General features: G+C 35.6%; 1 protein-coding gene across 2 annotated transcripts; it reads left to right on the top strand.

Moving 5' to 3' along the window:
- The first annotated feature begins 340 nt into the window (after nt 1-340).
- LOC115971927 (WD repeat-containing protein ATCSA-1) lies at nt 341-6,946 on the top strand. 2 transcript variants are annotated; one of them, XM_031092032.1, is made up of 9 exons: nt 345-631; nt 1,240-1,500; nt 1,614-1,773; nt 2,821-2,999; nt 3,848-4,091; nt 5,695-5,849; nt 5,950-6,039; nt 6,488-6,559; nt 6,670-6,946. In XM_031092032.1, the coding sequence occupies exons 1-9, from the start codon at nt 482-484 to the stop codon at nt 6,709-6,711; spliced, it is 1,353 nt and encodes a 450-aa protein (XP_030947892.1). In that variant the 5' UTR covers nt 345-481; the 3' UTR covers nt 6,712-6,946. The 2 variants fall into 2 exon arrangements, with proteins under 2 accessions (XP_030947893.1, XP_030947892.1); XM_031092033.1 differs by lacking the exons at nt 6,488-6,559; nt 6,670-6,946 and having other exon boundaries at nt 341-631; nt 5,695-5,868; nt 5,950-6,040.
- The last annotated feature ends 4,721 nt before the right edge of the window (nt 6,947-11,667 follow it).

The following is an 11,667-nucleotide window of genomic DNA, read 5'->3' as shown; positions in this document are numbered from 1 at the left end:
GCAAATTCAAACTCAAAACTCTAAAGGGACCAAACCCTTTTTGATCACAACAAAAACAATGTTTTTTTTTTCCCCCCACTTTTCCTTTCCTAAAAGGCTAAAGGGTTAGTTTGTTCCGACCCAAGAACAAAAAAAGGCCCATCTTGTGCAACTGATTGAGCCCAAATAATAAAAAATGAAACCTATAGGGCCCCATCCCAGTATATAGTCTTTTATCCTTATCCACTAGTCGAAGCGACAAAAAAAAAAAAAAAAAACCCTGAAAAAAAAAATAAGTGAATTAATAATTATATAAATTTTGTTTCTTTATTTATCCGATTCGGGATAATAAAAAATAAGAATCAGATACTAACAGGTAAGAAACGTTGAATTTTCAAAAGAAGAGAGAAAAGAGAATTAGAATAGAAAAAAAAAGAAAAAGAGAAAAATTGTATAGAAGAAAAAAAAAAGAGTGAAGAAGAAGAAGAAGGATGCTTGGAGAATGTGGAAGGAGATCGGAGACAGAGAAAGGGGCATACTTCGCCCAAAATCCTTCACTACTCGCATTAAGTCCAATCGAATTCGCACTCTCCAAATTTCTAATCACAAAGATATCGTCTCTCCTCACCGAGCCTCCATCAACTCTCTTCAGGTACCACCACCACCACCACTACTACTACAACTATTATTCTATAAATTCAAATCAAATTTGAGTTAGGATGATAATTTCATGTTTAGAGGAAATTGATTTCACGAATTATTTCGTCAGATAATATGTGATACCTTAGCTTTTTGAGGACGAGTATAGAATATGTAGTTCCGGTTGTGATTTTAATCAAACTAGTTCAACTCGTTGTGTCAATTGCACACGGAAAATCGGAATTTTATTACAAGGAATCAATTGAATGTTGATGTTATTAGAGTTGTGCTCGTCGTTGTTGTAGTGATTGGGGATGGAAAAATTAAGGAGGAGTAGAGAGTACTTGCGGAACCCTAGATTATGTGTTGGATTGGTTATCGGATAAGATAGTCACACATGTTGAGTATATCTAAAGAATTACAATCAAATATGGTCAATAAAATCTATAGAACAAGGGAAGGAAGCATTGCCAAAAACATTGGAGCACTCAAGCAAAGTTTATAGATATTAGAATTTTAGCTCAACAATAGATAACATATTTTTTGCAACAACAAAAAAAGCCTTTTTTTCTTTCTTCTGAAGGAGCTTTAGAGGCCCACGTGTTTTAATGATGAATTCAGGTTGATTTGACAGAGGGACGATATTTGTTATCTGGAGCGGCAGATGCTTCAGCAGCTGTTTATGATGTTCAACGGGCCACGGATTACGAGGCTGGGGGTCTCATAGCAAAGCACAAGTGCCTATTTGTTGTTGACAAGCAACATGAACACGGGCATAAATATGCCATATCCTCGGCCATATGGTATCCTGTTGACACTGGCCTATTCATCACAGGTTCGCATGATCATCACATAAATGTCTGGGATACAAATACCACACAGGTAGGCATCCTCCTTGATCTTTCGTCTTATGCTCTTTGGTCCTGCACGCATGTTTGATGCTTGGTTCATGAACTCTGTTTTGATTTATATAATTCCTTTATGTTATTTTATAGGTGGTGATGAATTTTAAAATGCCTGGAAAGGTTTATAGAACTGCCATGTCCTCATTGGCAACAACTCACATGCTAATTGCTGCTGGAACTGAAGATGTTCAAGTTCGGCTTTGTGATATCGCTTCAGGGGCATTCTCTCATACACTATCTGGTCACCGTGGTATGTCAATGGTTCATATGTATGTTCCATGAGGTTCTCGTTTGCAAATACCTGTCACTTCAGGCATATTGCATTTTCTTTTTTGATAGGTAATAAGAAATTTATTAAGAACAACCAAAGTTACAGGATGCTCCCCATGTACACAGGAAGTGTACTGAGGGAGACTACGAATTTAACAAAAAGTACATTAATCTAAAAATTCCTCATATGAGGAAACCGAAAGACCATTCATCCCAGCCATCCATTCATAGAAGGAGAGCACTAAAAACTGTTTTAGATCCAATAGAGAATGTTGTTCCCCCTCAAAACGTTTGAAAATTCCTCTCACTCCAAATAGTCCACAACTAGCACGGAGGAATGCCCTTCCACAACCCCCCCCCCCCTCTCCCATTATAACCACTGCCTGGTGATGACCAAAACCCCTTTCCAACACGCCAACAGCTCTGACGCATACTTGGGCAGCACCCAAGAGACACCAAACAAACAAAACACAAAGTTCCTTAAATTGTGAGCATGTGTAGAATGAATCTGACAATATTCACATTGGACAAGTGCTGACCTCTTCCTAGAACAACATTGGGCTAGTAGGGTGGCAGAGATACAGATAGCATAGATAATTGACTCTTAAATGGGACATAGAATGCCACTTGTCAAGAGAGGTCCATATGCACAAGAAACATCTCTCAGTCCATTAAACTTAACTTTTAGGTTGCATGCACTCCTGAAAATTAGAACGTGGAGGGTTACATTGTGCCTGCCCACCAAAAAAAAAGAGTAATTGCTATATCTTATGTACAATTTTTCTTATTCTACTGCAGTGCAAATTTTGCTGCCGTTTTATATGATATTTTCCCTTAGGATTAGACTCCTGTCCTGTAGCTTGAGTTCACTGTTGTTAATATTCTATTTAGAAAATATATTTACTTTTATGGGAATACATTTGTTGTATAATCTGTTACAATTGTATTATTCTGTATTTGGCTTCCAGTTATAACATAGAAGAAAGCTGCCTTGCATTTAAGTATAATATAGCATTTTTTATGGTAGACGGGGTGATGACGGTGGAGTGGTCAACTTCTAGTGAGTGGGTTTTGGTTACTGGAGGATGTGATGGTGCAATACGGTTTTGGGACATCAGACGTGCTGGATGTTTTCTTGTTTTAGACCAGTCTCATTCTCAGCTTGGGAGACGCCCAACTATCCCTGAACACTCTGCCACTAATAAGGTTTTCTTGATGTCTTTTCTCTTCTAACAAAAATCCTTGCTTTATTATTCTTTCTTTGCAAACTCTTGTCCACTTTAAAATTTACATTTTAGTTTCATCATATCTGTGTTTCCAATTATCACCTAAAGTTTATAATATATTCATTTTGTATTTTTTGTCCACTTTATTGAATCTTATGATGTGCTTTCTTCAAACCCTTTTTAAGACGATATAGGGAAATATTTTTTGAATAAATTATGTATTTATATATGTATAGTTGTAAATCACATGTGTGTGTGTGTGTCATAATGAAATAGTTGTGAATAACTTTATTTATCAAAACCCGTCTCCCAAAGAGTGAACAAAATTTCTTATATGCTTATCATTAGGTTAACTTAGATGTGCCAAGGGCAGCACAACAACTCAATGCTGCTTGATAATTTTATAGCTTTCCATTTTTCTATCCCTTGCCTTTTTAATCAGTTCTGATATGTGGAACTAGTTACAAGAGCACACAGCTATATCCCTGTTGGCGATGAAATTGATCTGAGGCTTCAAATAGGCTTATGTTCTAACTAAAATGTGATATGAACACAGAAGAAAAGTGGGATGGGGGGTAACTACAGAGTATAGAGAGAGCCAAAAATGCGGATATCAGATTTTCTTTCTTGCATTGCTGGTATGCAGGCATAGTCGTTTGTTTATTTTATTGGTTTACATATTTACAGTTATTCTTCATAACTGGAATTGGATCAATGGGTGTAATACGTGAATAATCGTGCATGTTGTGGCCTTGAATTGCAATAATCTTATTAAATCAAAAGCTGCTTAATAAGCTATAACTCATATTATTTTATAATATCATTCAGGCTTTAACATCTAAGTCCCTATCATCTGGCCAAAATTTGAATGCAAAACCGCGGGCACAGCAAAGGAAGCTTGCTAATGGGAATGGTACAAAACAGTCACCCGTTGGTAGAATGCCAGCTAAAGGATCTTTGAGACAGAGATTGCATCCAGGGATGTTGTCTAGTCTGGATCGTGCCACTGCTCATTATGGTGCTGTTACAGGGTTAAAAGCAACCGAAGATGGCATGTATCTTCTAAGTGCAGGTAGATTTGTTTAAGCAACCTTTGTACCAAGTGTTCATGCGTAAAATATGCTTAATATGAAGAGTCCTTATAAGTTGTCCAGGATAGTTTTTGTGGTAGTTGATTAAAGCTTGTGGAGATGCAACCATGCAGCATGGTCAAAACTGCATGCATATGTCAGTGTCAGTGTGTGTTTACAAACACACCTAATCTGCCCATCCACTCACGCACAAAGCATGCAGACAGTCAAAAAATTTACTCTAAAGCGTGCGCTGTATCTGGTGTTGCACCTAAGAGATCTATTTGGCTGTCAATTTTCAGATATTTTTATGGATGATATTCCCTGGGTCTAAATCAAGAAGCCTGTTTTCAATTACAAGGTCATACGTAACCAAAGACAGCATGCATCTTCTAGATCCAGAAGCTGCAGGTTGATTTTTTTTCCCCATCTATATATATATATATATATATAAAGAGAGAGAGAGAGAGAGAGAGAGAGAGAGAGAGAGAGAGAAGCAAAGCACGTTGAAGGTATAAAAATTGATTACAGAGTTAATTGCATGCATGCTCTGTGTGGAGATCCTTTTTATTTATTTTTTATTTTTTATAATTATAATAACTAGGATAAATCATTAGTATGCTGTTGTTGTTGCCTGTTAGTTTGTTGTCCCATACCAGTTTCTGCAAACCTCAGAATGATGGACACCTCAGCTCACCCCTTCCCCAGCTTTTTATCAATTAGCAATATATATGTATATAGGGCTAGATTCAAGTTACACCTAATGTAACTTTAAATAATATTACACCACTCAATATTTTTTCATTGGATACAAATTTTGACAAATTCACCGTTGAATTATATTTTCTTCTAATATCATTTTTGCTTGCAAAATTTCAAGATGATCAAAAATCAATAGTTATGTCATCAATCAAATGTTTAAATTTCAAGTTTTTGTAATTTAAAATTATGCATAAAAGATGAGGTTACAAATTGAACTGTAAATAAAATCTGATTGACATGAAATTTGACGTGCATGTTAAAAACATATAGACATAATCTAATGGTGAGATTTTCAATATATGAATCGAGTAAAAAGTTATTAGACATATATATATATATATGTTTCATTTTGAAAGGAATAAACTATATATTTTTTTATGAATATTGATAGAAATATTATTTGCTTTTTGTTTATTGGGTAGATAAAAAATGTGCTTACTGTGAATCTGTGAGCAAGAGTTGCATCCATTTTCTTGAAAAATCATCATTAACAGTAAAAAGATACTTGTATAATGGGTTTGTGATGAGAATCCAAAGCAGTTCTTATTGTTATTCAACTTCAGCAGTTTCTCTGATCCCTTTTTTTTCCTTTTTGGATAAGTAAGAATAGTTTCCCTTAATATGTATTTTATTGCCATACAAAATGGACCTGTCTGAGGCTCTGAGCTTAGTCTCTTTTTCTTCATTGTCAGTGTCATCATTGAGGAAACTAATCAAGGCTTCTTGTTTCCTCTGCTAAACATTTCTTTATCTTTATAACTGACCCCTTCTTATTTAGTATATATCTCAAACCAACCACACTGAAATGGAATTGTAATCTCTCTCCGTGCATTTGGATTTCAGGTTCTGACTCAAGATTAAGGTTGTGGGATGTTGAATCTGGTTGCAATACACTTGTGAACTTTGAAACTGTGCGCCTACAAGCAGGCAAGCCAATACAGTTGGCGACATCTCAGGATTCTGACCTTGTTTTTGTTCCATGCATGACAGCTGTGAAAGTAATCATCCTCTATATAGGTTTTAATCTGTTTTACTTAATTTGAATGGAAGATATTAGTGCAGTTTTATGCAAACCTGAAGTTCTAATTGATTTTACAGGCATTTGATGTATGGTCAGGCAATACATCCCAGACATTTCGTGGACACTATGAATATGTGAACTCGTGCTGGTTTAGTTCACAGGAACAGGTACAATCATGATCCTCTTCTTAGGTTCTTGTTATTAGTGCCTTGCTAACCTGTGTTCATTGTGTTATCTGCCTTGAGTTATATATTGCTTCTCCCATAAATTAAGCTATAGTTATACTAAGGCATGTAAAAGTCAGGCCCTACCAAATTATTTTCAGAGTTTCTAGAAGTGGAAAAGGCAAAAAGGTGAAATTGGATAAAACTTTTGTTTCAGGTAATAATGCAATCTTGTAAAATTTTACTTAGAGAGAGAGAGAGAGAGAGAGAGAGAGAGAGTAAAACTTCCAGCTGGAGAATGGAGAAGCTACAAGGAAAAATATCAATTCTTATGCCATGGATCTTGTAGAAATAAAATTAACCGTCACACAACATTTTACATGGAAGGTTGATATTTTTCTGCCTAATATAATCTGCAATAAGTGTTTGACTGATTTGTCCAATTTTGCAGGAATTATACACAGGTGGAAATGATAAACAAATTCTTGTATGGTCACCATCCAGGTTGATTGCTGATGAAATGGTATACCCTTAATTCATATATTCACTCCTTTATTGAATTTATCTTGCATATGTGATGTAACCATAATAGGCATGTGCCTGGTATCTCATGTGGATTGAATGGACATGCAGGATGAAGGACCTGCTCAGGATCGGGATAACTGGAGTGATTGACATTTGCAGCTGATGCATTTCTGGCTTTTGATCTTGACTTTTTGAATCTCTCTGTCTAATATTAGCATGACCTCTTAAGAGCCACTGTTGTCTGTTCCATGTGTATATGCTCAAATTGTTAATTTTCATATTATCTTTTGTTATCATAAGTTTTTTGGTTTATCAGTATGATTTGCCACTGTTGTAACATAGATTTCTGTGCTGATTTTATAATGAATTTTTGATTTTTTTTTTTTTTTGATGAATTTTGTCTATTAGAGGCTGTTGATCCCCTATTTTCTAATTTTGCTGGGTGTCCATCCTGGACCTGCATTTTATGTTTGCAACTAACAGCCTTTTGGGGATAGGTTGCAGTAATGGGCTCTAGCTTCTATTCTATCATACAATTCCAGGACTTGTCAACCAAGCACTGAAATCCAATATTACCTTGATGTTTTAATTGAAAAGATTGGGTATCACTTTGAAAAAAAAAAAACCTGCCGTTGAATGTTAATTTCAGGTGCCTGATCTCAAAAGATATCATTTTAGGTTGCGTTTGGAATTTGAGAAAAAGTTAGCTTATTTTTGCTCTTAAAGTGGGCCTTTTGCTCCGTTAAGTGGGTCTTATTGCTCCAAAAATTAACTTTTAGCCTTTTTTTTTCTATATACTTTCGATAAAAAGTTTCTAATTTCAGCAAGTGGGTCCTATTGCTCCAAAAATCAACTTTTAGCCTTTTTTTTCTATATACTTTCAATAAAAAGTTTCTAATTTCAGCAAAATAAGCGATTGATTTATTAATTTTACCCAACTAATAGGTATGTACTTCCAAGTTCCATTTCATTTTGGTTGTCTTTTTTATAGTAAACGGTAGACTTATTGTGATGGTCTTCTTTTCCATTTTAGAATACAATTTTCTAGCTTAGCTTTACTAATATGCCATTTACTTTATTGAAAAAGTTAATGATTGTCCTTTTTCTTTGTATGAGTTTAAATTAAATAAAGTAATATTGAAAACTTAAACTTTTTTATTTGATAGCCAAAAGTATTAAATGATGACGCCTTAAAAATTTATTATCTAAGGTGGACAAACAAAATGTAAAAGGGAGTGATAAGTGGACATCAAATTCTCTAAGTATCTCTCTTTTTTTTCTTTTTTTGGCTGAGTTCTCTAAGTCTTTCTCATTCATTGAGGTAAAAAAAAATTTACATAGCTCATTAAAATATATTCAAGCTGCTAGAACAATATTAAATACGGGCTCAAGATATCTACTGAATGCGTCATTGAATGGAACTCGGGTCTCAAAGGCTCAAATCTTTCTTCTCCTGTATCAATTGAATAACCAATGCTTTGGCTCTCACAGGCTGATATCTTCCTCCTCTTATAGAACTTGGAATAATCTCTGCTGTTGCAACTGCTCGCCTTCTGAAAATTGGCTTCTTCAACCAAACACTCTGAATTGGATTTGCCATGGCTCGCAGCACTATCGACAAGTCCTTGGTCCACAATTTCTGCTCCAGGGTTCTTCATTAAGAATTTCTGACACATGATGGTATCTTGGAAATCCAGGAAAGTATAATCAAGTAACTGTGATCTCTCAAAATCTGTCATCTCTGAGAACCTAAATGAAGTTGTCCATGTCTTCAGCACACCCTGAGCAGCTGGCAAAATTAGCTTCTCCACTCCAAGAACCATTAGCTGCTTTTCAAGCTCATTCATCAGAGTTTGGCACATTCCACACCTGCGATATTGATACCTGGTGCCAACAAGAGGTACTTCTGCCACCTTCTCTCCATGAATCCTTACAGTAGCCACAGTTATTAGTTCTTCATTTCTCTCTAATAGCACTGTGTAGAATCCTCTGAAGTTCATTCGTTTAAGCTCTGACCCTCTACTGAAAATTAAATCTTCAACAAGGTCTCTGTTGGTAAGAGGGTCTTTGACAGGATCAAAACACTCACGCATCACACTTAGGGCAACACTGAGCTTGCCGTAGGTCTCTGTCGAGGCCTCAATATCAGGAGCATCACTTTCAGAATTAGACTTAAATAGTGTCCAAGTCAAATTATCAACACCCACTGGAATTGGTTTTCCTAAAAGCTTGCCGAGGCCTAAAAATATGTCTTCACACTTTCTGCCACAAAACCAATGATCTTTATCATAACTTTCCAAGTTCACCACCCCTTTACTCCTTAGGCACCCAATGTGAAATTTATGCATGCATTGCTTGCAAGTCATGGAACAATTATCCATGGGATTTCCATTTTCTTCTTGAAATTTTCCGTGACTACAAATTCCACAACAACATGAAGGGCAAAACCAATCACCACTTGGAACATCCTGCAAACCAAGGCAATCCTTGTGGAATGAGGATGGACACTGATCACATAGTATTAAGTCACCCCCATAGTGGCAAACAGAGCATATATCATCATTCGCTTGTAAATTTGTTGTGAGGCATTTGTCCTCATTACTATTTTTGGCATGATTTTGGCAATCCATAAGAGACCTCCCATCTTCTAGTAGAATATTGGCAGCCGGTCTGTGATTTGTACTACCAGCATGAGCTTCAAAAGCAGTGAGTTGAAACAAATTAGAGCAACAATCACACTCAATCCCATCACGAGTAATGTACCCCTGTTTCAATGGAGGACCACCATTTTTACCACGGTAATATACTCTTGCCCTAGGCAACACCACATTGTTGTCTATAAACCAAGATAACACTGTTCGAGGATTGCGGTTTGAGGAATTGGGAATTACTGCATTCCTTACTATTCTGTTTGTTTTGGTCACACGGCTCAACTTAGCAACTCTTGAATGATCTCTTTTTCTCCCCAAATCTGCCAATACCTTTCCCCCTTTTCTTTTGTGGTTGCTGGCGGCTATATCGTCACCCACACGAATAAGTTTCATAGGTTTACAAAAAGAAGCAACCCTTTTCCTTTTGTGGTTGCCGGTCGCAAACTCACCCTGAACTTCACCACCCACATTAATAGATTGCACAGGTTTACAACTATCAGAAGCATCCTTTCCACAAACCGAATCACAAGCAACAGTGTCAGTTATTGAGAGAGGATCAGAAACAACCCTTTGGCAAGAAGAACTAGAAGCAAGAGTCTCAATTGTGGAAGGAGAATTAGAATCAACAACCGTTTCACAAACAGTACCAGAAGTAATAGTCTCAGTTTTTGACAGAGAATCAGAAACAACCATTTGGCAAGAAGTAGAAGCAAGACCATCAGTTGTGGCAAGAGAATTAGAAGAAACACACTGGTCAGTCTTCTTTGACCCAACTATAGTACTCTGAGAAACTCCTCCTTGTTGATCAATATAGCCTTTACATGCCATTCGAAGCGAGTAAAAACACTTGCCATTGGGTGAAGTATACCGTAACTCACGCCTTGATCCTTTCTGACCATACCAAAACTTCCAACCCATTGCCAGAAGATGCTTCTTTGCCTTTTCTTTCACATCTGACTTCTTGTAAGTACTCCTGTAACAGTTGTTACCGTCTGCTTCACCAAACATATACCAATCCAAAACAGCCTGGGAGCCTAATTCGGGTTCATCAACAAGAACGTCCGATGGAGAATGGCAAATCCCAGAAACAGTTTTCTCCATTGTAAAAAGTCTTTCTTTGATTCCTTGAGCCACAAGAAAGATCAAAAACTAAAAGAAAGATTTCAGTTGCAGGGATAAGAGTCTCACTCTCTCTAAGGTATCATTGGCAGGGATGAGACTCTCACTCTCTCTAGGGCTCTCTACATTGTAAAAAGCCTTTAGAGTCCTTCAGCAAGAAGAAAGAACACCAAAAGGCAAAAAAGGGTTTTCCTTGGCAGCGTTGGACTCTCTCTATAGGGTTTTATAGGTTTTAATGAGAGTCGGCGTTGTAACACAAAATCGCAGGGAAAAAAAAAGAAAAAAAGGGCCCTCATATGCGTGATACGAACGTCCGGTTCGGCGTGGAAACATCAAGCAATTGACCCGTTAAAAGTTAAAACTTAAAAATTCTAATTCTAATTCTAATTTATTTTTCTCTCAAAAAAAATAATTCTTATTTATTTATTTCTTTCTAAAAAAAATTATTTTAATTTGATTTGAATTTGTGGTTGGTCTTTCAGTTTATTGATATAATAAAAATGAAAGGAAAAAGAAAAAGAAAAACATTTGTACACCCCCTCCCTCACACACTTTTTTTTTTTTTTTTTTATAGAGAATATGATTAGAAAACTCAGTTATAGCTATTTTAAAATAGTAATTATACTTTATTTTAAATTTGTAATTATTCTTCCCCTAAAAAAAAATTTTAAAAAATTGTAATTATTCTTTATTTGTTTAGGCCTACTCACTGTTTGCCATCAGCAAACAGTGAGGAGTAGAGTATCTTTGAAATGGTACCAGTAATGTTTTTCACAATATCTATATCCTTATTATTAAAGTATATATCTCTTGAAAACAGAAAGCATATCCCTTAACTAATTTTTCTCTCCAAAAAAAATGATTCTTATTTACTTATTTCTTTCTAAAAAAAACTATTCTATTTTGATTTGAATTTGTGGTTGGTCTTTCAGTTTATTGATATAATAATAAAAATGAAAGAAAAAAAAAAACATTTGTACAACCCCTCCCATCCCTCACCCTCTTTTCTCTTTTACTTTTTTTTTTTAATTTTTATTTATAAAATATGATTAGAAAATTCAGTAATAGCTATTTTAAAATAGTAATTATACTTTATTTTAAAATTTTAATCATTCTTTATTTGTTTAGACCTACCCACTGTTTGCCATCAGCAAACAGTGAGGAGTAGAGTATCTGGCAAACAGTGATGGCAAACAGTGAGGAGTAGAGTATCTTTAAATAGTACTAGTAATGTTCATCACAATATCCTTATCCTTATAAAAGTATATATCTCTTGAAAACGAAAACATATCTTTTAACTAATTTTTCCTCATAGGCCACATATGTCTTAGTATTT

Source organism: Quercus lobata, chromosome 12 (assembly GCF_001633185.2).
Source record: "Quercus lobata isolate SW786 chromosome 12, ValleyOak3.0 Primary Assembly, whole genome shotgun sequence".
Classification (NCBI taxonomy): Eukaryota; Viridiplantae; Streptophyta; class Magnoliopsida; order Fagales; family Fagaceae; genus Quercus; species Quercus lobata.
This window is presented reverse-complemented; position numbering and strand designations above follow the sequence as displayed.

What these genes read in the sequence shown, in the direction of transcription:
- LOC115971927 (XM_031092032.1), top strand. Translation starts at nt 482, where the DNA reads ATGTGGAAGGAGATCGGAGACAGAGAAAGGGGCATACTTCGCCCAAAA. An exon ending in CATGTATCTTCTAAGTGCAG is followed by an intron (nt 4,092 to 5,694) that starts GTAGATTTGTTT and finishes TTTGGATTTCAG; the next exon opens with GTTCTGACTCAAGATTAAGG. An exon ending in GGTTTAGTTCACAGGAACAG is followed by an intron (nt 6,040 to 6,487) that starts GTACAATCATGA and finishes CCAATTTTGCAG; the next exon opens with GAATTATACACAGGTGGAAA.